Source organism: Pocillopora verrucosa, chromosome 3, assembly GCF_036669915.1.
Source record: "Pocillopora verrucosa isolate sample1 chromosome 3, ASM3666991v2, whole genome shotgun sequence".
NCBI classification, from domain to species: Eukaryota; Metazoa; Cnidaria; class Anthozoa; order Scleractinia; family Pocilloporidae; genus Pocillopora; species Pocillopora verrucosa.
In genome coordinates, this window is record NC_089314.1 from 23414231 (window position 1) to 23438378 (window position 24148).

Here is a 24148-nt window from a genome sequence, read left to right on the forward strand (position 1 = left end):
AACAAAAGATTTGACGTCTATAATACATGGAAGTTACTCATTAATCACACGGTTGACAGAGCTTAAGGGAACCTCCTATTTCAAGAAAACAAACCATGAAAGCTTCTATTCCAAAGCAACAGTTGAGAAATTCTGAACGCATAAAAAGATTCGTACTCAGAGGCAGGTACTGAAGTGTGATGTCGCTCGATGCGATAAAGACATGAAATCATGCTCGTTCCATATTCTCGGCTTAAGTCGGATTAAGTTTACTTACGATTTAATGGGGTATTAAATCCATTTCGGTTTTTATAAGTTTTCCGCATATTGCGGACTATCGCATGTTGCGCCATCGTCGGCTAATCTTTCCCAATTTAGATTCAATTTGTGTACCAATCCTCTTGTCCATCTGACACCTTCAATACTGCAACTGTTAAGATAAACTGTTTGAGGCAAAGGCAGAAACTACGATATTCACGCATCACGACAACTGCTGAAAGAACATTTGATTCAGCCAAAAGAGACGGTGGTTGAAAGTAAAGAGGGGCGATAGTGTAATATCTATCGAACCGCGCCTTACTTTATCTGTGTGCCGAACTGCAGACCAACGAGGGAATTTTTTTATCATCACAAATGCGCTTTACTCGTATCTCTTTACATTTTTTTACAAGGGAATCCCTAAGCCTCTAGTTAAGCAGTACCGTACAGAAAGGGTGTAACAACAGCTGTTCATGGCTGTTGACGTGGTGGTAATTGTATTTTTTATCATTTGTTCAATTTTTTCTCTTTTCACGTAGAAGGTACTTCCATTTTCACTACGTTTATTGGGTTGGTCGGCGTCTTCTGTGGGTTCAATCTACCGTTCTTCCATTTCAAACTCTGATGAGATAGGCGACATGAAACCTCGGTAATTGTCACTAATCCTGGCAGAAAGCTATGCCGGCACGGATATAACTTTCAGGTTTAAACACTTTGATAAATACGCAAACAGGAGTCAAATATTGTTCTATACGGATGTTATTGTCTCAGGAGGTTCTGAAGGAAATTTTAAGCATGGATAATCTGGATTGTTTTGTTGTCTCAATGTTTGAGCCTGTCTTAAGGACAGGTTAGAGGCAGAGGGGAAGACATGTAAAAACTCACGTCCAAGATACATTTCCCGTTCAAGCGTTTTTTAAGGTAAGGCATGCTCGGCTTCGAGAAAGGACGCTTAAAACTGACCCGTTTTTCTTCTGCAAATTTACTCTTTCCCAAAGCGTAAAAAGTGTATTTAATACAATTCAATAAAACTTGATCATAAACCGAGAACCATTTCCTTATTGATTTTTGGGTTATTTTTTGTAACAGGTAGAAAAGAATAACAGTTTTGTTTGTTTCACGAAAAAGGGAACAATAAATAGTCACGCCCGTCTATTGTGTCCACGAGGTCTTTTAGGTTCCACCAAATTCATCCTGAGTATGCCTTCACAGGTTCTCCAGCGTTTGTGGCTCCATTTATGATAGGCTAGTAATCAGGCGTTCGGATTCATGAAACAGTTCGACGAAAAAGGGATTCGCACGAGTATATTTAAGTGCAATTAATGAATGAATGGTTTAAGTGTTATACTTCCGAAGTATACCATTGAATAACCGGAAGCCCACCCAAGAAATAAAACTCGTTATATCCATCGAGCAAGAAGATTAGAAACCTCTTTAATTATCTTTACCACTTACGATGGTTTTTTTTTTAATACTGAGAACCTTGTTTCAGGCAGAGATTAGCCAAAATTTTTAACAACATACGAAGAATATACCCAGGCTAATAGTCAGTTTAGAACTATATAATTTTGCTCGTTTTTTTGTAATAAGTATAAATAAAGGTAAAAAAAAAAAATGTAAAACTGTGGTCTAACAGGACAATTAACTCACGTCCGAACTTTACCACACAACCTTGAGAATATATTATATTATAAACGTTTTCAGGCTCAAATCGCAGAAAAAAATTAGAACGTTTAGCCTCAGTACCCAAATTAGTCGTTCTTATGAAAAAAAGAGTGTAATTACTTATCATTTTCTTGTGCTTACGATGCAAACGGTTTGCCTGTTTGCACCAAGTGATATCTTTATCATCCTGTCTGTAATTTACATCACGACACTTGATAGTCACCCAGACCTCCCATGGCGAAATGTGCTTGTAGCCAAACCGATAAAGGAGGGTTCTTTTCTTTTATGCATTCAAAGTGGTAGGGCGTTTGAGATTTGAGATCAATACCACATATACAATCCCCTTCATGAACTTAGCCTTTGAGGACAATACGCGGGCTATCGTGTAATTCGCGGCTCGGGCAGCCACAGACGATACGCTAGGAAGCCTGAACAAGGATTATCGGCGCACGAAGACTGCTTGGAGCATACTCACGTAAAACTCTCCTTCATCCACTGTTGTAGTTAAATCATGAGCAAGTGGCACACGTGCATGTCTCGTCGACTTGTCTGCCACTAAACGTTTTACTCAGAAATGGACCGCCTTCATGTCTGGAATTTCAGCCAGGGTGTCATCATTTCTCTTATTAAATGCAAATAGTAGTCGCAACCCACAAAGAGGCATTTAAATTCGCGACACTTTTTGATGCTCCAGAGGGACTACAATGGTTAAGGTGTTTTTCTCATGCCCTTGCACTTGATTCCATGCCCAATTAGCCTTCTCTCCGGACAATAGAAAAGTCAAAAGTTTGCTTCTACAGAGACAAGGGAAAGGGCTAATGGAATGCAGCTAGCCACCACATCGTTAAAGAGATGCTCGATATCCTTGGGTTTCATTGAAGTTAAAAAAAATTAAACACTAACTACTGAATAATCACTTTCTCGACCAGGATTAAGAAAAATAGAGAAAAATGACACTCAGCAAGTTAAATCTCGTTGGATCTTGTTTCCACCCTTGTAAATACGCAAATGAACACAGACTATACCTAGTCGCCTCGCTCTAAGCTCGGAGAAATTATTATTTTCCTAACTTATGTAAGCGATTGGCGAAGCCTACTGACATAAATTTGCCTTGACTGTTTGCATCTGTGTTCTTAGACAACCGAGGCTCAAGTTGTTTCTTACCTTAATCCAATACCTCCATTTCACTCACTATTGGTCTCTATTCTGAAGCAAAACTATTCCAAAAGTCCTGTCCCGTTTCATTTTAATTGGAAAGGTTTTGTACGCAGTGAAGTGCAGTAGATCTCATTTGAAGATGTTGACGCTTAACAGCTGTAATTACCGTGTTTGGGCCCTCCGTTGCGCCGAAGGTCACGCAGGTGTGGTTGCGGAGCTAGGCTGTGCACATGTGCTCAGCAATCATCTCATTTTTTAGCATACTTTGTTATTGTTAGGTTATTCGAAGTCACGTTTTCTAAATTTGCAATGATTGGCCTGTTTTGAAAATGAAGAATAATAAATGAAGATACAAAGTGAAAAGTTCAGGACGGCCCGTTGGGAAAAACTGGCGCATAACTGGCCCGTAAACTTCGAAGAAACAAAGAAGAATTTTAATCTTAATCTTGCCTTGGGGAGAATTAATTAATCCTGCCAACCTGAAAAAAATCTCAGGTTATGTTCATTCATGTTATCTTTATCATTGCTTTGACAAAAAAATCCAGCATGACATTTTAGAGACTTTAATGCTGAGAAATTTAGAACTCAGTTATATTCATTCAAAATGAGACATTGACCGAAGGTAGAATTAAAATTGTTTGAATGAATCCATTTCTGTTATTTGTTTATTTTACTTTGCTTTTGTTTTTATTTTTTTTCAAGCTAGTGGTGACTGCCCTCTGTTGTTATTTCAACCTACTCTTTCTTTATTAAATGATCCTTATATGATAACCATGCGTAAAAGTTTTGATCGGTGGATACCTAAAAACTTGTCAACCCCCGTACTCCAAGTTGAACGATTTGTGCTTTGCAATAAATTATGGTTTTTCTAAATTTCAGTGCAATATTGTTATTCTTCCTTTCTGAACTACTAAAAATTAACCACCCAAACTTTATAATGACCACTAAAACGAGCAATCTCCTTAACGAAAGTGAAAAAGCTGTAAGTTCTTCCCCTGTATTGGATCAAATTCTTTCCTCAGCTCAATCGCACTGAACAGTTGTCAGATCTCCCAAAGAAATTCTAAATCAGCTGATGACGTAACACTACAAACATCGCGCATTAGACCCGTCCCCAGGAGCTTCTCGTTTACCTTCGACCCGCCGTAATTTTGACAACAGAGAAGGCCCTGGCGACAAAGTTGATCCACCAGAAAAATTGTACTGCCTTTACCTGCCACGGCTGTCACCAGGCGTTCTTTCTTCGTCTTCGCACCTTCCGTTAACCGCCGTTAAATTTTGCAACCGAGGCTTAGGAAAAGAAATTATCTTTCACGCTCTACTGTTGACTTTTTGCAGGTACCGTCAATATTATGAAATTTAATTTGAATCTGAGCCCTCTATTCAGTGAGATGAAAGATTAAAGCGAGAGATAAGAATTGTTGGATTGGTTGGTTCAGTACTGAATAGCGTCTATATCATTAAGCCGACTCTTGCATCATCTTGTAGTTGTGTAAGCTTCCACACGCTGCAAAATGTTGAGGTTTTTCCTGGTCACTTCTTGACGGGGGGTCACCCACACTATTTTCTTGTCCCAAACTTCCTGTTGGTGTTCCGTAACCACCACCTCCAGGAGTCTGGACACGATAACAGTCCTAACAGAGAAATAAGGGTTCTAAATCAGTAAATCAGCAAGGAATTGCGTTTTTGATTTTGGATCATCAGTGTGATCAGTTATCCGGTTTTTCCGGTCTCGGTCTTCGGTTTTTCCCTTCTGAGACATTTTGTTTAAAGTCTCGATCCTAATGAACAGGTTTTGATTTCAGTTCCGTTGTCTGCTTGTTTCGTTCTTGGATAGAATTTCTCCAACTCGACTTTTTTATTCTTCTGAGTGCTTGTTTTTTTGGTTTTAAAAGTTTTTGTCCACTTTTGAGGTTTCTGATTGCCCCCAATCCCCTCTCATAACATTATCCAACATATATTAAAGTTCACACGGCAACCAGGTGGACAATCAGACATGGTTTGATGCTACTCTGGTTTACAGATTTAATGAATGTAACCGAAGAAGTTACAATTCATAGACCCAACGTTCCGACACTCCTGTCTAGTGCCTTCATGAAGGCACTAGACAGGAGTGTCGAAACGTTGGGTTTAGTGTCTCCTGTCTAGTGCCCTGATGAAGGCACTAGACAGCTGTGTCGAAACGTTGGGTCTATATATTGTAACTTCTCCGGTTACATTCATTAAATCTGTAAACCAGAGTAGCATCAAACCATGTCTGATTATCCAACATCATCCAAACCCTTATCTCGAGCCCACGGTCATTCCGGCTCCTTGTCAGCGGTAAGGTCGCCAAATGATGACAAAGAGGCTAAATGACCCTGGGCTCGAGATTGTCTATACCCAGGTGTTAACGACTGATGCGGCAGCTTCGCTTTGTAGTACTTACCCCTGGCTTCATTTTGACCGATGCTTTGCCTCCGAGATTTATCATTCGACCATCTGACTTAAGTAGCAGGCTTAAACCTGGACTGCCCGGTTCACCGCCTGTAATAAAACCCGTATTTGCCTTAGCAAACGTTATCAAATGAAAACACAACTTTATGTAACATTGTAGTAACTAAGGAAGTCATCTTCCCAAAAGTCCTCTCACACACCGAGTATTTTCTTCTGCTCTTTCCTTTAATTTTTATCGCGCCGTTAGGACAACTTTCATTTTCTTGCCATGAGTAAATCACAGCTCTTACTAAATCACTGGAGGAGTAAAAAACTCTCTTTCATCTAGCTTTCAATGCTTGCCCAATTTCTTACGACAAAAGCGTTGTAAGGCACGTTTATCCCAAGGGATGCTGCTAGAGCCAATTTTGTATTCAACATGTGTTGGAAGAAAAGTTACCCAACGAAATAAGTTCTTCTCGCTTTCAAGGTTAAGATCTTGGGGATGATTATCCTATAAATAACACCTAATATTTCTCAATTGTCTTTCCCTCAGAATTTGGTGGCTCATCAAAACAAAATCCCTTAATTGATAACTTTCTTAAATCTCCATACCTGTCTATAGGACAGTTTATAAAATGGTTATGAGAATTTATGAACGAAGAACTCTTGGAGGCGAAGTGGCTAAAATACACAGCAAACGGTTTTGAATGGTTGACATTTACTCCATTTTGAGTAATTCAAAGGAAGGTTTTCGATTTCTTTCCTGGTTTGTTGCGTTTTTCCTCAAGACTTACCTTTCAGTCCATAAGGTCGAAATGCTCTTCTCTCACCGAGAAGAGAAAGAACTTGCTCTTTTCTAAACAGCAGCTCGCGTATAACACCGTCACCACCCCTGTGAAAACCATTCCCACCAGTACCGGGGTTAAGATGAAAACGGCGCAGAATCACTGGAAACCTAGCAAGGGCGGAAAACATATCAGTCAAGAGCCCAGGCTTACTCTTTCTAAACCTTTTCAAGTGACAACAAACAAGTCGGGGCCTTCACTAGTTTGCCCTAACCCAACTAATCCTTGTGGAGTTAGAATGTGCCAAGTGTTCTGAACTACGTTTTTTCTTTTTCGTATTTTGTACAATTTTTGTTCTTTCGTCTTTTGAGTCCCAATATCTAATTAGTAATTCTCCTTTAAATCTGACACACATCTCGAGGTAAATATGTTGAAAAAATTTGGAAAATAATCGAGACTGAGGTCGCGTAACATCCCATCCTCCCACTGTTCCCCGGGGTAGCCGTTAATCTCGTGAAAATTATCAACTAAGCTACCTTCTTTCGATTATCTCTGGATCTGTGATCCTTGTGTTTGTCATGTGGACATGAACTCCACTGCGTCCGTCCCATGTGGGTCCCTGCGAAGAGGAAAGGCACCTTCTTTCAAAAATTAACACAGTATCATCTACATTTATGTCTACAATTTTTTTAAAAAGTACTCATTTGTTTTTTATTTGGCCACCAATAAGATAGTTGAATAAATATAGGTCAAAGAAAGGCAAACAACAAACAAATCTCAAGTTTTCTGCAGGGAACAAACAAGAAAGACTGTAGAGCGCTTTTCGATTGAGATTCGTAAAACCAAACCTCCATAAGAGAAATAGCCAATCTGAGCAAAGGTCAACAACACCAGCAGCCATACACGCATTAACAAGTCACGACTGGTTTACTTTTGTATCTGTTTGGACGACAGGTTTTCCGAATTTATCAGAGAGCCAAATGTAGCAAAACCATACAAAGCTGGATTATTTTCGACACTCAATTGAACACTTATCTTTCACATAACTGATCAGATCATTCGTCCTTAAGTGACCAGTAACTTAAAATCCTTAGTGGAAACAACTCACCGCCCCAGATCCTCCGCAGATTGTCTCGTAGTAGCCGCATCCTTCGTCGCCAAAGGTCGTGTTATTCATACAGCCCTGTCACACAGGTGGAAAGTGAATTAGACAGACAATAAAACACACACTTACCGCCCCGGATCCACCACTGATTGTCTCAATATACTGGCAATGCTGATCTCCAAACGCGGTTATGTTCATACATCCCTATACAAAGCGATACCTCGCTGTCAGTAGTACACATTCCTTTTAGGCTTTGCGGCTATAAGTTGAAATTAAATGTGCGAGACATTCTAGGGCAAGTGACATAACACGTGACTTCTCACTAACCTGTGACGCAGCGCACACTTCAAAGGCTTTCAGCACCACGTCAACAACTCGCTGACTGGTCAATACGTTCCCGCCAACAACTGCCGCAGTTTCCGTTGGATCCAGAACGCTAGCAGGCGGAATAACCACTTTTACTGGCGCCAAACAACCCTGAAGGAGGAAAAAAACAGTGTTGACGGGTCTAAAAATTTTCATAGTATTGAAGCCTCTGAAGGATTTGCTAAATTATCTAGATAAACGCAAGGAAAACAGACGCAGCTTATAATCACCTGGTTCAGCGGTATCGAGTGTTTGACCATGCACCGCAGACAGTAAATAATGGCAGAAAAGGTGATGGCGCGAGGTGCATTACAATTCCCGTACATCTCGGGCCCAGTTCCTGTGAAGTCAAATACTGCGCTGCCCTGAAACGAAATAATAATAACTTCATCGAAAAGTACCCTTCGCTGAAACCTTTACAGCTTTATTTTTCACACTGAGTACAAGTCTTAAACAAAGAAAGTTGTTCACTTAAATTAACGTTACAGGAGACCGTTCAGTCTTGGCAGACTGAGAACTTTGTTGAATAACCTTAAAATTTCAAAATTCTGCCCCAGTATAGTTGGACAATTGATTTGGTTATGGATTCCATTAAAAATCTTATATTGAACTAGAATTCCAAGTCATCATGTGAAGACTATCTACCTCTTTCTCGTCGATGGAAATTGTAAGTTTAATGCGCGATCCATCATCCATGTGATCCTCGGCGGATAGTACTGTCTTTCCGGTGCGTTCCTGCCGATTTAACAGGAAAACAAAAGTCACAAATAAAAACTCTACCCGCAAAGGTTTGTCAAGATGAAATGTCAAATTTTTTCGGGTAAAGAAAGACGGATATCCCTCTCTTTTTGCTGTGCATCAATAGCTGTTACCTAAGGTTTCCTGATTAATTCTACTGCAAAGAGCTTTTTCCAATTAAAGCTAGTCACAGCAACCAATCAGAGCAAGAAAAACATCACATAGAGCCAATGAGAACACAAAGTGGATATGACGTAGTCGACCTGAAGCGCGGGAAAACACGAATGACCAAGTCACGATCGGTTTAAATTTTGTATCTGATTGGCTGAAAGAATGGCGCGTTTCTAGACCAATCACAGGACGCAGTGAAACAATACCTATGCAATCATGCACTGTTCATGTAGTTCTGTCATATTTCCTCACCTTAGTTTTTGCAGCAATATCTTTCAGCATTTCTCGAACAGCAACTTCGGCATTATGCTAAAATAAACGCAAAAAAAATTCACTGAAATAAGAATTATTAAAACAATCTTCAACACAGACCAAGTTACTTTTATGTTTCGTTGGAACAGCTTCTGAGAATCTTACCTGAATATACTTCATGTATGCCTGCACCACGGGCAGGCTGTATTCTTCTATCAAGCTACTAATCAGTTTGATTCCCTATAAAGTAAAAATACCAAATATGCTATCAACGAGCCGAGATGTCACATAATCATCGCCCAATCACAGGGCACACGTCTCTATAGTCACCTGTGTAATTAAACTCGATTGAATTTAAACATAAGACTATCAAAAGATGGAAGGCTAGGGGAGGGGAGGGGAGGGGAGGGGAGGGGAGGGGAGGGGAGGGGAGGGAGAGGACTAAACATGCCCGTACCTTATGATTAGCCGCCACTTGGGCCTTAAGGTCAGACAGGTTGTCATGGAGATTGCGCGTTCCACTGCATCCGGGATGCTTGCTGGGCTCCATAAGCTTTTCAATCAGTGCTGTAGAACGAAGACGTCAGATTAAAATTACTGGATTGATCCTCGTCCGCTTCACAATAGAACTAGGGGTCAATTCGAATCTAGACGTTAACTGCTGTTCGAAGTTCTATTGTGACTCTGGATAAAAAAGGGCAACCTTCTTTGCTAGAAAACGTTCTATCGGTATCTGTTCACTTAGTTGCGTTGGCGTGCATTGAGTTATCATTCAACATTGAAGCTCAAAAGCACAATATCAGAAAAGAGTGCCTGAGTTTAAATTTGGAGATGTAAGGTACCAAGTTCGACAAGTAACGTTGTACCTTCTTCTTGAAAGACACCTTCTTTAACTATTTTAAATGATTTGAACACGGCTCCTTCTTCAAATATGGAATGTGAATCAGGCGGCATGGACCCTGTAAGGGAAAAAAATGTATAAAATGTTTTCTCATATGTTTAAAAAGAGAAATGGTTTATGAAACAAACATTAAGGATAATTCCAACACACAGGATAACATCTGCGCTCAAAAATGGACGAAACAAACAAATACAGGAGAAGAAGAAACAGCAACAATAACCTTTCCCGGGCTCTTGATCGTGGTATCGAGAGAAGTGCTTAGGACCTGGGAAAGAGGAAAGTGCATTTCTTGTTTCCCAGATCCCAGCCGTTCAGTGCTCGTGTCTCTACTGATCGAGAGTCTAGCGCAAAGTACAACAACAAAAACTCTTGTAAATGAACCTCAAGAGCCTTCATAAAATGCCTTTGTGAACGCCGAATAGTTCTTGACAGTCAATATCGTTCTGATAAGCTAAAAAGGATTGGTACAGACCTGGAGCAGATCCTCCGATATCTGCATGATGGCCACGGCTTGCGACAAAGAACACGGGCTTTGATTGGCCAGGATAGAAAACCTGAACAGCAGAAGAAAAGGAGCGAGAGACAACTGAGTCTTCCTTAGTTAAATTAAAATTTTGTTTCCATACTGATTCTAAATCTGTGAATTTGCATTGCGCCAGAGTACAATTTTTTTCGTCTAATAAGCGTAGCATGATAAGTTGGTTGTCGTTTGCACCATGCTTTATCCCTATCAGAAAATTCTTTATTTTAGGATGTCTATCTACCTTGGAAATTTTCTTTTAATCTAATGTTTTTCCTCTGTGATTCGATTTCGTAAGTTTCGAAAATAAGGCCTTGGTTGCTTCCGCCCGACTTTATAATTCTCAGGATCGAATATCTTCCTTACCGGGGTGATAACAGTTAAATCTGGAAGATGTGTCCCCCCTGCGCTCGGGTGGTTACTAAGTAAAACATCACCTTCCTTCAGATCATCTCCTAAAGTGCGAATCTAAAAAGAATTTCAGGCCATGATTAGCCATGAAAGAATCTCGACGAAGAAGGCAATAAAACGACATAAATCAAATTAAAAAAAAGTATTAAGTAGTATTTAGTTGAAAATAGTGTTGTTTAAACCTGATATTGCACAGTTTCCTGCATGGAACCGAGATGAACTGGGATGTGTGGGGCATTGGCAACCAGGCCTCCATCTGGTCCAAACATAGCACAGGAAAAGTCGAGTCGCTCCTGCAAAAAGTGAAAAGGTATAACTGTAATCATTAAATTTCTACTCCATTGACCAAAGAAGCCATGATAGAAACTCAGCCCCTCTGTATCAGGTCTCGTAGAGCGGTGACTTGGATATAAGACAGTTCAGTATAAACGAAAAAGTCAGTCTCAGCCACACAAACAAAAACATTTAAAGAAATAGACCAACCTTGAACGCCAAAACGTCCCTGAGATAGATACGAAAAATTTAACGAAATAACATTCAGTATTACATCTCACCTTGATGTTAGTTGAAATTGATGTACGCTGAAGAACTCTGACGGATGCGAGAAAAAAACAGAATCAGGTATTCTGTGTAAAAACTCACCACAGAGTTGACATAAATCTCATTTTACTCACCTGCCCATCTGCTCAGCTGTACTCATGAAACGATGGGAAAATATGGAAAGCTGAGGAATAAAAGAATGAAACTAATCACGAAACACAAGAAAACTGTTCTGTGGCAGAGGTTACTTGGAGGAGAACACCTTAAGAGAACTGCATCGGAGGCACAGAGATAACTTTTTTTTGAGTGTGACCCTTCCACCGCCATCTGCACCCTGAGTGCATTGATACACAACCTTGGAAACTGTACGTAGTATTTGTTAAGAATCTGACCAAGTGGCTGTTTACATCCCTTTGAATCCATAACGTAGTTAACGCAAATAGAATGCCCATATTTCTTATGCAACAACCTTAGAATTCAGAAACGTTACTCTCACATAAGCTAGTCATAAAATTGATTCAAACAGTACCTGAATCGCATCTAGTTCTGTTCCAATACTCTTTTTGCCTTGGTTTCCTCCAATCTAAAAAGTAGTAGCGACCATACTGGTAAGTGATATTCAATTGCGTTGTGTGATTGGTTTGGAAATTTTGCACCACCCTCTCGTGCAGGAGAAGAAAAACGAAATCTCATCACAACATTAGTTCACTTCAGTCCCTTTTAACTGCGGTTTTCATTTTGAGTTCTCAGATGTTTCACGATAATGTCCTTTGTTCCAATGGAACGTGGTTGTTACTTTCGTTTTGGTTTTTTGACGCCCAACTGAGAGGTGCTCAGAAAAGACTATCTTTGTTAAGTTAAACTTGTATATAATTTTCAGACCCAGTATGTCGTGTAATGAACATTGCAGTTAAGTTTAGAACGTTAAACGCGTTACACCACTTCTGTTTCATTTCCAGATTCAAGATGGAGTTTCGTGCGAGGAGAAGGAAGCAAATGGTTCAAGAAAGTTGCAACTTACTTACTACCCGCCGCGCCTCTTGGCGCATATAGCAGCGACGAGATCAGAGAGCTGCAAAGCAGGCGTTTTTAAGGAAGCGCATCGACCGCTCCCTTAGTGCCTATTCATGTCTCGCCCAAACCATGCACTGTTTTCACAACACACATTTCGCTTAGAAGAACATAAAAAATTAGTCGGGAAGCTTTCCATTAGACAATATACCAATTTACTAATAAAGCAAACAAAACCTCAATCTTGATGTCTCCTGATGAAGTGATAGACGCTTTGCACTGTGGTTCAACAAGAACGGTACTGAAAAACAAACATCAATTTAATAAATACTCTTCTTGTGTTTGTTTGTGATTAATGTGTGGTTCATTTTAAACCTCGTTCACCTGGTATTGTTAACGATAATGGCCGGTCCATCTATAAGCTGGCCAGCGGACAACTCCTCAAGGAGGTACACCTTCGTGTCATGAAAACCATCTTCAAAGTAACACTTCGTTGTCTAGTGTAAGAAAGAAAAGCGTAAGCAGACCTTGTGTTTTCGTGGCTATTCCAAAGAAACCTCAACCTGATGGCCACTTAGCTGCCTCTAAAAGTCCCAGTGATTGACATGTAACTTCTCCCCAAAATTGCAAAGTCTCATCCAACAGACAGGTGATGAGAATAGAGAAATTGGTCTGCAAGTTACCAGACCATTTTCTCTTGACTTATTTGCAAGGAAATTTTTGGCAGCCAGAAGGGTAGAATTACTTAAAATCAGATTCAAAGAGTTGAAATTCTCTTATTAAGATTTCATTGGATCTGTGATTTTTCCCTTAAGAATCTTATCCATGAGACATGGGTGTAAACTTAAATCTGAAAGACGTTCTTAAGAATACCTTTTTCACCGGGGGAGGGGTGCTCGCTTTTGGTATTTCATGTGATACGGATGTCTTAGAGTGTCCAGTCCCTCTCACTCTGATGTCATCAATTAGGATCTGTCTGTTAGGTATCGTGAAACCAAATTCCCGAACGTATCTACAGTTATAAATAGAAAAAAAAAAATTCAAGATTAAATTAAGGGGGAAATATACATGAAAAGCCAAAATCATTTTAGTATAAAAGTCTTTACCGTTCCTTAAACGCCTGTCCAAAATCACCATGGCGACAGGTTTCTCCTTCCTAGAAAAAGAAAGCAATCAATACTACTTTTTCTTGATTCCCGTTTGGTCGCGACTTTCCTTATCAATAGACATCGTAAATGACGAAACTTTTCACTTAGAGCAAAAAAGACGCAGAATTATTTTTTTAAACCAGGTTAAGCTGGAGACGAGGTAAACAAAAAAGTCCTACCTTTGTGTCTTTCTGAGGATCAGCAGTACACATGAGCGCGCAGTCTGTTCCACTGTACCGCATATGAAGGAATGCTTCTGTGGAGATCTGGTTCCTTAAAATTTTTTAATTAAAGTAAAACGTAATTTAGGGCTTTTAAGTCACTTGGGACAAAGTTAAAATTTGGGGTCATGGAAATTCGAACCCACCGTAGAGACTGTTTGCCGGATGCCCAACTACTAAGCAGAAAGAGTACGCTTTGGCGATTGATATCAAATACTGTGGTTCATATGTGGCCAATTTCTTACTTACTGCCGGCATCAACTTTGACCAAGGCGTCTTGCCAGAAGATAGAGTAAAAGAGATTGTAAATTTCGAGCTAAGTTATTGCACCAAATCAAGATTTTATTTTATTTGTCCAATCAGTCAAGCCTCATTATAGCACACTGAAAACGTCAAACTACCCTTTCGCATTCCCAACAACACTCATCGGAGCTCAACCCCTATAAAGAGCGAAAAGGGAAGAGTTTAGGTGCTTAACTATCAGCTCCATGGTCCAGCTCTTAACTTCTTCCGTCCACGCCCTGCACAGGGGTCGACCCTGGTACCCAGAGAGAGTGTCCGCTCAACTTCTACAGGGCGCGTAGAGGGAAAAAGGTAAGAATCAGCCATAAGGTTCTAGAGTGAATGATCGATCACTATCCTGCTCGGTACACATTGTAGTTCCTTTTTCTTTTTAAACACCCTTCCACTAAAAGTGACCACAGTTTTATCTGTGAACAACCGAACCACGAAATGCTGGAAAGCAACACTTACTCTTCAAACCCTTGGCTTCTAAGTTCCTCGACACACTTCTGCATCAAAAAGTCAATTCTTTCATCCAAATAGCCAAACGACTCTGTAAAAAAAAAAAAAAGAAAAAAAAAAAAGAAAAGAAAAGACTCTGATCAATGTAGACAACGGCGAATAAAAACTAGTTCTTGTCACCTAGAACATTTCGCAGAATGCTGGACGTTTTTACTGAACTCAAATCATATAAAAGAAACATTAGCCTGTTACCTTTATTGTATTCACGTGCACACGGTTCCTGCGCCTCGTGAACCACATCTGCTAGGGCCAGTCCGTACGCGGACAGAATACCACCAAATCTGTTTGAAAAAGTTAAATCAGTTCTCGGTTTATTTGTAATAATGGATTGGGTAAGACGACATTTTACTCAAATATTAGCCTTGAGTTACAGTTCTAACAGTCAAGCTCTCTCTAGTTAATTCACACAAAACTGATTTTAACTCTCGGCTAGTTTTCAACATGAATGGAGGGAGTACGTTTCTAAAGAAACTGTGGTGCTGCATCGGTGGGGTGTATTACAAATGCTCTTTCACTATTCACAGAGAGGGCGATATAGCCACAAGCCCCATACGTTAAATCTCGTCATTGCCGTAAAAAACATATCTTTGGTCTGTGTAATCCTGACCCAGTAGAGTGTCGAATGCCAAAACGTAAATGAGGGCGCTTTTAATACCAAACGCAATTAAGAATTAAGACGGCCAATCAAAACAATGGAAAAATTCCACAAGGAGCCAATGGGAACTCAAAGTGAAAACCAAACGCGTTAAAGTTTTACAAGAACAAATAAAAAAGATCAGTGAAGAAAAAGGAAAGCAACTCAGAATAACTTCTAGTACTCAATAGAAAGTGCTCATGGACCAAAAAGGCGGTTGAGGTGAAGAATGACGAATGCTTTCCTCTTTTTGCATGAATTGCGAAAAATTGATGCTTTCTCCTCACCGGTGAATGAACACAGATGACATTCCGAGGGACCGTGCAATGGAGCAAGCATGCTGGCCACCGGCCCCACCAAAACATGCCAAAACATGACGTGAAGTGTCATGGCCTCTGGCCTCAGTAAGCGCTCTGATTGGTCGACACATGGTCTCGTTAGCAACTGTAATGAACCCCATAGCAACCTGTTCCACCGTTAAAGGATCCTTCTTTGCGCCGTCGTCCTGGGAGGCCAGGAATTCATTAACCTGGAGAAGAAAACAGACGAAATTAGCTGACGAAATAAGTTAATAACATGGGGCAGTTTAAATGAAACAGTGATCCAATGGGTTTCAACAGTAATCTGATATTGCACACCATCCTCTACAAAAATTAGATGCAAAACCAAACCTAACCTCGACTTGGTCACTCGCGTTTCCTCGCTTAAGGTCCATTCCGCTGATCTATTCTAAGGTTGTATGGGAATCTTTTGTATTTGTTTCTGTTTGGCTAATGTAAACACTTTCGTTTTGGTTTCAAGGCACTGAATAGAAAAGCGCTCTAAAGGGGAACCAGTTTCGTTTTTGAGTAGTCTTCATTTGTGACTGTGTCCCCGTGTGAAGTAAAGGGAACAGTATGCTAAAATTTCGAAAACTGGAAATGGCCATCAAAAGGTTCCTCTTCTACAACTTCCGGTTTTCCAAAGACTTTTTTGCAAACATTCCCGCACCCAAAATATATTAAAGTTCACACGGCAACCAGGTGGACAATCAGACATAGTTTGAAGCTACACTGGTTTGCAGATTTAATGAATGTAACCGAAGAAGTTACAATTCATAGACCCACCATAGTGGGTCATGTCACTTCATGACAATTCATAGACCCTTTAGCTTGGCCTGAAAGACAACTAATTGCTTCCCAGCAGACAGCTCTGGTATCTGTCATCTTGTAGGATCTTTTAAATTTTACAATACATGATTGTTTAAGAAACTGTTTGCTGTGCGACTTCTAAGCGTGTTTGTTTCCTTTTTGAAATGGCGTAAACGACTCTTTCCTTACTTCAAGGAAAACATTAATCTTGTAGAAAGTAATACCAAAACATGTATGTAAATAAGTATCTTACCTCTTCTGTTAACTTCTTAAAAGCTGCCCGAGAACCTTCGAAATCCAATGGTAAGTCTTCGTTTTTACCGAAAATCTTTGGAAAAAATCTGTTGAAAAGGAGGTTACAAAGACAGCGATATTAAACATTAACCACTAAACAATAATCTCTTAATTTTAAACCCATCGATGCCTACATGTAATAGAACATGAAGCCAGTCGAATCAATACAAAGCTCTATTGTGATAAGGTTATGGCTACGTGAAATATACTGCAGAAACTTAGCAACGAAATTATAGTTGCTGAAACTTGTAACTGGCCCGTGGCATCAAAGAAGACGGCGAAAATCTGGGAAGGAGTCCTACCGTTTTTTCCTTCCCAGACTACACCTTGCTCGCCTGCTTTCTTCATAGTCTTCCAGTGAGAGCATCCGGAAAACCCTTGTTAAACCATAAATTTGTTAATTTCTGTAAAAAAGCAATGATTTCATAAAAGAACAGCATATACGTCATACTCAGGTAGAATCCTGCAAAGCACTAGGTTTGCATCTGTCACAGCCAAAGGACCACCTAAGAAAATTAACAGATTTTGAAATTGCTTCTTTTAACTTTGCCTTCTAAACTCTTGGCTAATTACAATTATAATGAGTCACCATAGACGGGTGTTGGTAAAGGCATGGAGAGGGAAAGGAAGTCACAAAGTTCCCTTAGGGGATGGGAGGGAGGAGGAGAGAGTGTTGTGTGATGAACCATGACCCTTTAACACCTAAGAGTGACTAACATCTAATTTCTCCTTACAACATCACCCCTGAATCAAACATTAAGGTCATGAGAATAAAGGAGATGATCACCAACTAAAGAAGCTTTTGATTGTTGAACAAATTCTCCTTGTCAGAACCCTTGGAAATGTCTGGGGAGTAGTATGGAGAATATTCATACTGATGTTAGGGAGAAAATGGTTAAGGATGGCTAGCAAGGAGACCAGGTAGAAAAAGGAGAAAAAAGCACACCATCTGTTCTTCCTTTCTGTTCTACTTGTGGGCATAAACTCACCTTTTCGGTAACAAACAGGTCCTGGATGGGCACTGGCTGACTCAGGTCCAACAACAAATAGCCCCGCCCTGAAAAATAGACGAGATCCACCTCCTGCTGCCACAGTGTTGATGTCCAGCTACAAAAACAATTATCACAAAAAACAGTGTTTCAAGACCAGTTCATATTAACAAATTTCAGTTGGTAACTCAGTCCACTGATTTCTCTAAGTGGTTTTTGAATAGGCCATTTTGCAGTTGTGTACTTTGTTTCCAAGCCTTTGAGGCTGAAGTTGACCATGTTGTGATAGAGACCAGTATGTACTTAGCATGATGACATTAGAAAAACAGTACGGTTTGTATCATAACAAGGTCATCCTTAGCCTCATTCCTGTTCAAAGGCTTGGCAACCAAGCATGCAACTGTAAAATGGACTATTCCAAGGAAGGACTACAATTTTTCTTTTTAATATTCAATGCATAAGTTGTTGTCATAATTGTATACTTTGAAGTTTTGACTCCAAAAAGATAAACTTGTGTGAGTACCAGACAGACCAAGATACACCTCTTACTCTGGTTTGTTTGGTGGTCAGCATTTCAGATGATATCATGTTACTTTAAATTAAGTTTACCCTTTTCTAGTAATATCTGAAAGTATTTGATTAAATGAAGATCTGATGGATAATAGAACAATTCATACATGAAACTATGGGTGTCAGAATTCAGAGTTCTTGAAATACCACAATGAGAAAGAATGAAAATTATCCAAATCAATCTGACTTCTTAGATGGACCTCATACCTGCGGTGCCTGTATAGTGATTCCTGCTGTTGTTGTCTCAAACACATGTTCATATTGACCAGCAAATCGAGACACATCTGTTGATGTTCCTGAAGAAAAAAAACTGTATAGTTACTCACCAGTACGCAGCTGCACAAAAATACTTAACTATGGCATTACATTACTTTGGTGAGAATTATATGGAAATATGTTGAAATTTAAATCTAGGATGTGAAGAAAGTCTGGCTAGGACAAATTACTGTTATAGGAGACACTGCATCACTAAAAAAATTCTCACTGAATCATCTCAATCAATGCAATTTGGGACTGCATTCTTTCTTCAAACATTTGGTGCAATATAATTAAATTGAAAATAGAGACACAATCTTAACACTACTTTTACCATCATTTTAGCTGTAACAAATTTCCAGTAAAAATATCAGACCTATTCAAGATCAAATAACATGATAATGTTTTATTCTTTTATTACCTCCCATATCAAATCCAATGACTGGTTGCGCAGTCTCTCTGTGAAAAGTTGTCATTGCATAACCAACCTGCACAAAAAGCAAACTTTATTATCCTTTTGGAAAAAAAAGTCAAATGAATAAAACTTTGGAACCTACCACACCACCTGCAGGTCCAGACAAAATGGCCCTTGATCCATAAAACCTGCAAAAACACATTACAAATTACTGTGCAATTTATTGGAAACATGTTAAAATGTCCAGTGGATATCACTTCCTTAACTGCACATACTGTAAATGACAATAACAACATAATAACAATATTAATAACAATAATAATAATTAATGGATTGATCAACAAAATGGCAATAATATCAATGACTTATAAACTTTGTTGACACTGTTCATTTAATTCAGGTTGAGGTAGAAAGCTTAACCCTTTAGCTCTCATTAGTGACAAAGACAGAATTTCTCCTGACAATATTAATATAACATCAAGCAGACAATTGATGAGAGTAAAGAAGAATATTAACTTAGGGATTACTAGTTGACCCAATACCAAATTCCCCAGACTAACATCACAAGAACTCTACAGCAGACAGTAAGGAGAATTACTCACGAGATCTTGTGAGTTAGAGGGTAAAGTATAATTATACACTAAAAAAAACATTGCATGCTTTTCTATAATTTACCACTTACTTTGACACAGGAGTCAAGCCACCATCAGACTGCATAAATAACACTTTGTCCTGCAAAAAGATCAATCATAGAACAATCATAAATTACCACATGACTGTAATACAAAAATTACACTGCACTTCACAATCTACATTGTTATCAAAAGCAATGGCAAATTATTAAACACACAACATGACAATGACACAAATAAACCATCCTGTCTTGGGACAAGGTTCCTCACCCAACCCTTCCCAGAAATATTTGCACTCTGTGATTTCACATCAAGCTGCTCTGAGAGTGGATAAAAACACAGCTTTCTTAAAATGAGATATTATAATGATTGAAGTCCCAGAGGGATATGTGAACTGGCATGCAGTGAGAGAAATCTAAATGCTATACCTGCCCAGAACCTTATTTTCATCAGGTTTGGCCAGTGGCACAAGTTACCTTTCCTCTCAAACTTATTGGATATATATAATTTTTGCACATACAGTAATCAACCAACCAACCAACCAACCTGGATGCCATCTTGAAAGCCAGCTGTAAATCCTCTGATATATTTCTTTATACAAGGGGTTAAATAAGCATCGGCAGAAGCTACACATTGTAAATCAAACTCAAATTCAATATGTTGTTAAAAAGCTGATGATTCTGATGATTCTGAAACCACAAGCTCTTCATGCAAAGGAGCAAATAATAATGACTGTTGTAACTTGCTATTGTAAAGAAAACTAACCTGTGTAACCTCGGGGTACAATCCTAACCATGGGCATTATTGTAGAAGAGAGTGACACCTGATCAAAACCCATCTCTAGGGCAATTTCACCAACTTCTCTTTCATGTACATCATACCTGAATATGTGACAAATAATACCTGGTAAGATTTAACACTTGAACTTCCATTAGGGAATTATCAGTTATTGAGTAACTTTTCCAGACAATTATCCAAGAAACCATTTACAACCATAGATCCCTTCATAAAATGGCTGTACACCAATGTTAACATTACTTTTCATATCATTCTAAAGGGCACACTAGAATGTAAATGATTGCCTAAATCAAAATTATTGAAATGGTCTGGGTTGCCTTTCTTCCTTAGAGTGGGTTAAAATAACTTTTTAAAGGAAGCTCTAACTGCTGTAACAAGTTGGCCCTAAACTCGTATTATGAAGATCCTTTTGCAAAATAATTGGAAAATGGGAACCAAAACATATAAAAAGTGGAAACAGATCCAACCAATATTTACATGTTGGCCCTAAACTTGTATTATGAAGATCCTTTTGCAAAATAATTAGGAAATTGGAACTGAAACATAAAAAGTAGAAACAGATCCAACCGATATTTACATGTTTGGATTTCCAGGTGAGCACCATTTTGGATTGTTTGGCATAGACTAGTTGCCATCATTATCATTATCAAACAATGCTACAGTTCACAAGAGTCACTAAAGGATCATGCATGTAACAGAAGCAACCATAAAACATTTCATAATCAAACATGCCAGCATGCTCAATTCCAGTCCCCTTTATGAGATATATACTTACATGTAAGAGTGCATGAGCACAACAGCTAAACTCTTGATCCCTTTATCAAGGACTCTCTGTAAAAAAATATAGTTTTCTTCAAGTGTCAAGTTTTCTTCATTTGTACCTTTACTTGTATAATGTCGGTGAAATGACAAATGCAGGATTCCACTACTTTTGAGTGATATTATTTGTGTCCAGTGCATATCTATTCAGTCATAATTACTTGTTGTAATTATACATGATAATTATCTCAGCTGATCTAGATAACAGAGTTCATGTTGATAGACTGTCAGAAGATTACCTGTAGGTCTTTTCTAAGCTTTCCTTTGTCCAAAGGTTCCCACTCTTCAAGCTACAAAGAAAGATATATATAGTAAGCATCTATCATTTTTTTCATGATTTAATATCTTATTTAAAAAATTGGGTTAACAGGCCATTTTACAGTTATGTACATAGTTGCCAGGCCTTTGATTTGGAGTGAGGCTGAGGGTGATCTTGTTGTGATAAAGACCAGTATTTAGTTACATGATAACAAAGTTATTTATATTTGAAAAGAAACAAGGTTTGTATCATAACAAGGTCACCCTTAGCCTCACTCCTGTTCAAAGGCTTGGTAACCAAACAACTGTAAAATGGACTATTTTCAACTGGACATAACAGGTAAACCAGGTAGTATTTGCTTTGATTTTAACTATGCTCCAGGATTGCTTTAGAGAACTTGTATTTATCTCAAACCAACGAGATGCAAAAAAAAAATTACAGACTTGTTTACTTGCATTTTCCTATTTAAATTTTAATATCAATCAAATATTAATATCAATCAAATGTATGAAAAATCATTTGAAATTCTGTTAAAGTGGTAGGAAAAAAAGGAAGCATTTTAGTGGAATTTCTGGAGCCGAACTAGAATTCTGCAGGAACTGTAAATTATAAAAGGGAAGTCACAATTTTGTTTGTCATAAAACTATTTCTTTTAAATCTGAAATTAATTCATTGCTATCTGCCACACACACCTTTTGCCCAGTGCTTCCAGACACTATTTTACAGTTTTGTGGTCTTTGAATTTTACTGTCATCTTGCTCTAAAACCAGTCTACCTTTCACAACTATAACATCTTCATGCAGTACCTCTGGACATATAACTTTCTGTAAAAGAGCAATTAGTCATCAACTGTAAGAAATCATAAATCAACAAATTTATCTTTAAAATTTTAATCCAATCTTAAGTGCACAGGTACTACAATCTTCAGTTGAGAAAGGCTCAATGGAAGTTTTGCAATCATGCAGTTTTGACATTCAAATCGTGTTGTTGTCATCCAGCACCTGGCTGTACTTCCAAACGCCTAAACAACTGTTGATGGCATAGGAAAGCCTCTAGCAACCTTCACTCAAAATGAAAACACTTCTTTTTCTTGTTTTAAAAGGATTACTTACTAAATCAAATATATTAGGTCTTGTCTGATTGCCAATATGCAACAAATCATGGAATCCTTCAGTAATAACCAGAGCCATTCTTTCTCCCTTTCGTTCCAACAGAGCATTTGTAGCCACTGTGGTCCCCATCCTTATCCACTCAATGTACTTTGGATCAATTGGCTGATCTGCAGGCATCTTTACTCCTGTCACCTGAAAAACAACAGTTATCCACTCTCCATTAGTCATATAATTGAAAGCATTGGGAATTCTACCAAATGATAAAAAAAGCTTCCCAAATTTTCAGGGGAGACAAGGGAAAAATTTCCACACAGCCCTATACTTCATTATGTATCCACAACCTACTGGTGATACACTAAATAATAAATCCCCATATATGGATACATAAGGAAGTACAGGGCTATGTGGAAATTTTGCAGGAGAAAGTTTTCAGGACCCTGTAAACCATTAACATGTATGGATAATTTGGTGTCATCAACTGCATTGATAAATGTAAATTGTCCACCATCAAGATTTTCTAAAGCTGATGTTTCAATTGTTCGTCCCACATCAGAGCAAATGCCAAAGTGTAGTTGATGTTTCTTTGCAATAAAAGAAATATTTACATTTGTTTTATTGCAAGGAGGCATGATCTAGTCCTGATTCTTAGTTATGTATGGATGGTTGATCAACTCCTCTAACTAGGAGTCTTAAGAATTTTTGAATGCTCTTTACTAAAATCTTTTTAAATCACTGGTTTGTGTCACTGATATCAGACACAGGTTATGGTAAAAAAAAATATCAAAAAGTAGAAAACGATACAAATAAATACCAAGCTAAGAATCAAAAAGTCTGTAAAACCATCAAGGTATAATATATAGATTTAGCCAAGCCTAAAAGCGGAGCTCGCATTTTTTTTCCCGCACGTTACTATTATAACAGAATAACCATGAAGCAATAAATTATATTAGCACTGGTAACGGCGTGACGATCTTCAATAGGTCAACTATTGGCAAGTTTAAGTTATCTCTTCAAGCTAAATTTAAAAATCCTGCCAGAGTTTTTAAATCTCGATAACTTCTTCCACGATGCCTAGTCACGTGACCAAATTAACTGGTACCTATAGAGATTGCTGAGTTAATCCAGGTTGTTATATTTCTCGCTTTTTTATAGCTTAAGGACAAAGAAACACTTTTACCTGTTCTAGAATCCGTCTTATTCCTTCCCTAGGTGCATCAGGATATGCAGGATCAACTGACAGCAGCTTCATCACTCTTACTTCTCCGTTGGGACATTCTGAGTAAACGTCTGTGAAGGTCCCACCTCGATCGATGGCGAACCTGAACTTGTCACGATTCTCGCCGGGCGAATCTTGGCGGTTTGACATTCTTCAAACTCACTAGCACTTGAAAACTATTGTGTGTACAAAGTATTGAAACCAGTGATACTAACAGAGTTTGTAGACTCTGGAAGGTACACGACCAGTCTCTCATGAAACTGACAAATGAACTGGTTAGAGCGTCGTTATTTATCCATTCGTGTCGCGTGACCTCACTACGTAAATCAGGGACTGGTGATATTACGTCAGAGCGCGTGACAAGCACGAGATCACACAACAACTCAGCCATTGTCTCGTTTCACTCGTGAAGGCGAGGTAATTTCGAGGATTTTAATCATCTAAATCAAAAGGCTCCTTCTATCAGAGCCTTAACTGGTTAACATAAAAACCTTTGTTTTACGAGGTACATTAAGAAAGATCATCAGGATAAAGATGACAGACTGAACCCTTAGAGGTATTTTCTCGGAAAATG

At 38.7% G+C, this 24148-nt stretch overlaps 1 protein-coding gene across 2 annotated transcripts; it reads right to left on the reverse strand.

The window, feature by feature from the left end:
* Positions 1–3472: 3472 nt before the first annotated feature.
* Positions 3473–23877, reverse strand: LOC131779043 (5-oxoprolinase). 2 transcript variants are annotated; one of them, XM_059095571.2, is made up of 40 exons: positions 23536–23877; positions 22359–22550; positions 21939–22070; positions 21227–21277; positions 20944–20999; positions 20136–20251; positions 19917–19996; positions 19421–19470; positions 18881–18926; positions 18745–18811; positions 18276–18364; positions 17499–17616; positions 16961–17015; positions 16469–16556; positions 15373–15614; positions 14644–14732; positions 14401–14482; positions 13606–13699; positions 13385–13434; positions 13152–13290; positions 12663–12775; positions 12516–12579; positions 11797–11850; positions 11402–11451; positions 11282–11318; positions 10910–11020; positions 10683–10784; positions 10269–10350; positions 9762–9854; positions 9353–9462; positions 9061–9135; positions 8896–8952; positions 8380–8469; positions 7965–8099; positions 7696–7845; positions 7372–7446; positions 6800–6882; positions 6273–6433; positions 5489–5586; positions 3473–4694 (listed from the first exon to the last, which is right to left on the reverse strand). In XM_059095571.2, exons 1-40 carry the CDS (start codon positions 23722–23724, stop codon positions 4521–4523), a joined length of 3939 nt encoding a protein of 1312 aa, XP_058951554.2. In that variant the 5' UTR covers positions 23725–23877; the 3' UTR covers positions 3473–4520. The 2 variants fall into 2 exon arrangements, with proteins under 2 accessions (XP_058951554.2, XP_058951555.2); XM_059095572.2 differs by lacking the exon at positions 7372–7446 and adding an exon at positions 7498–7572.
* Positions 23878–24148: the final 271 nt, after the last annotated feature.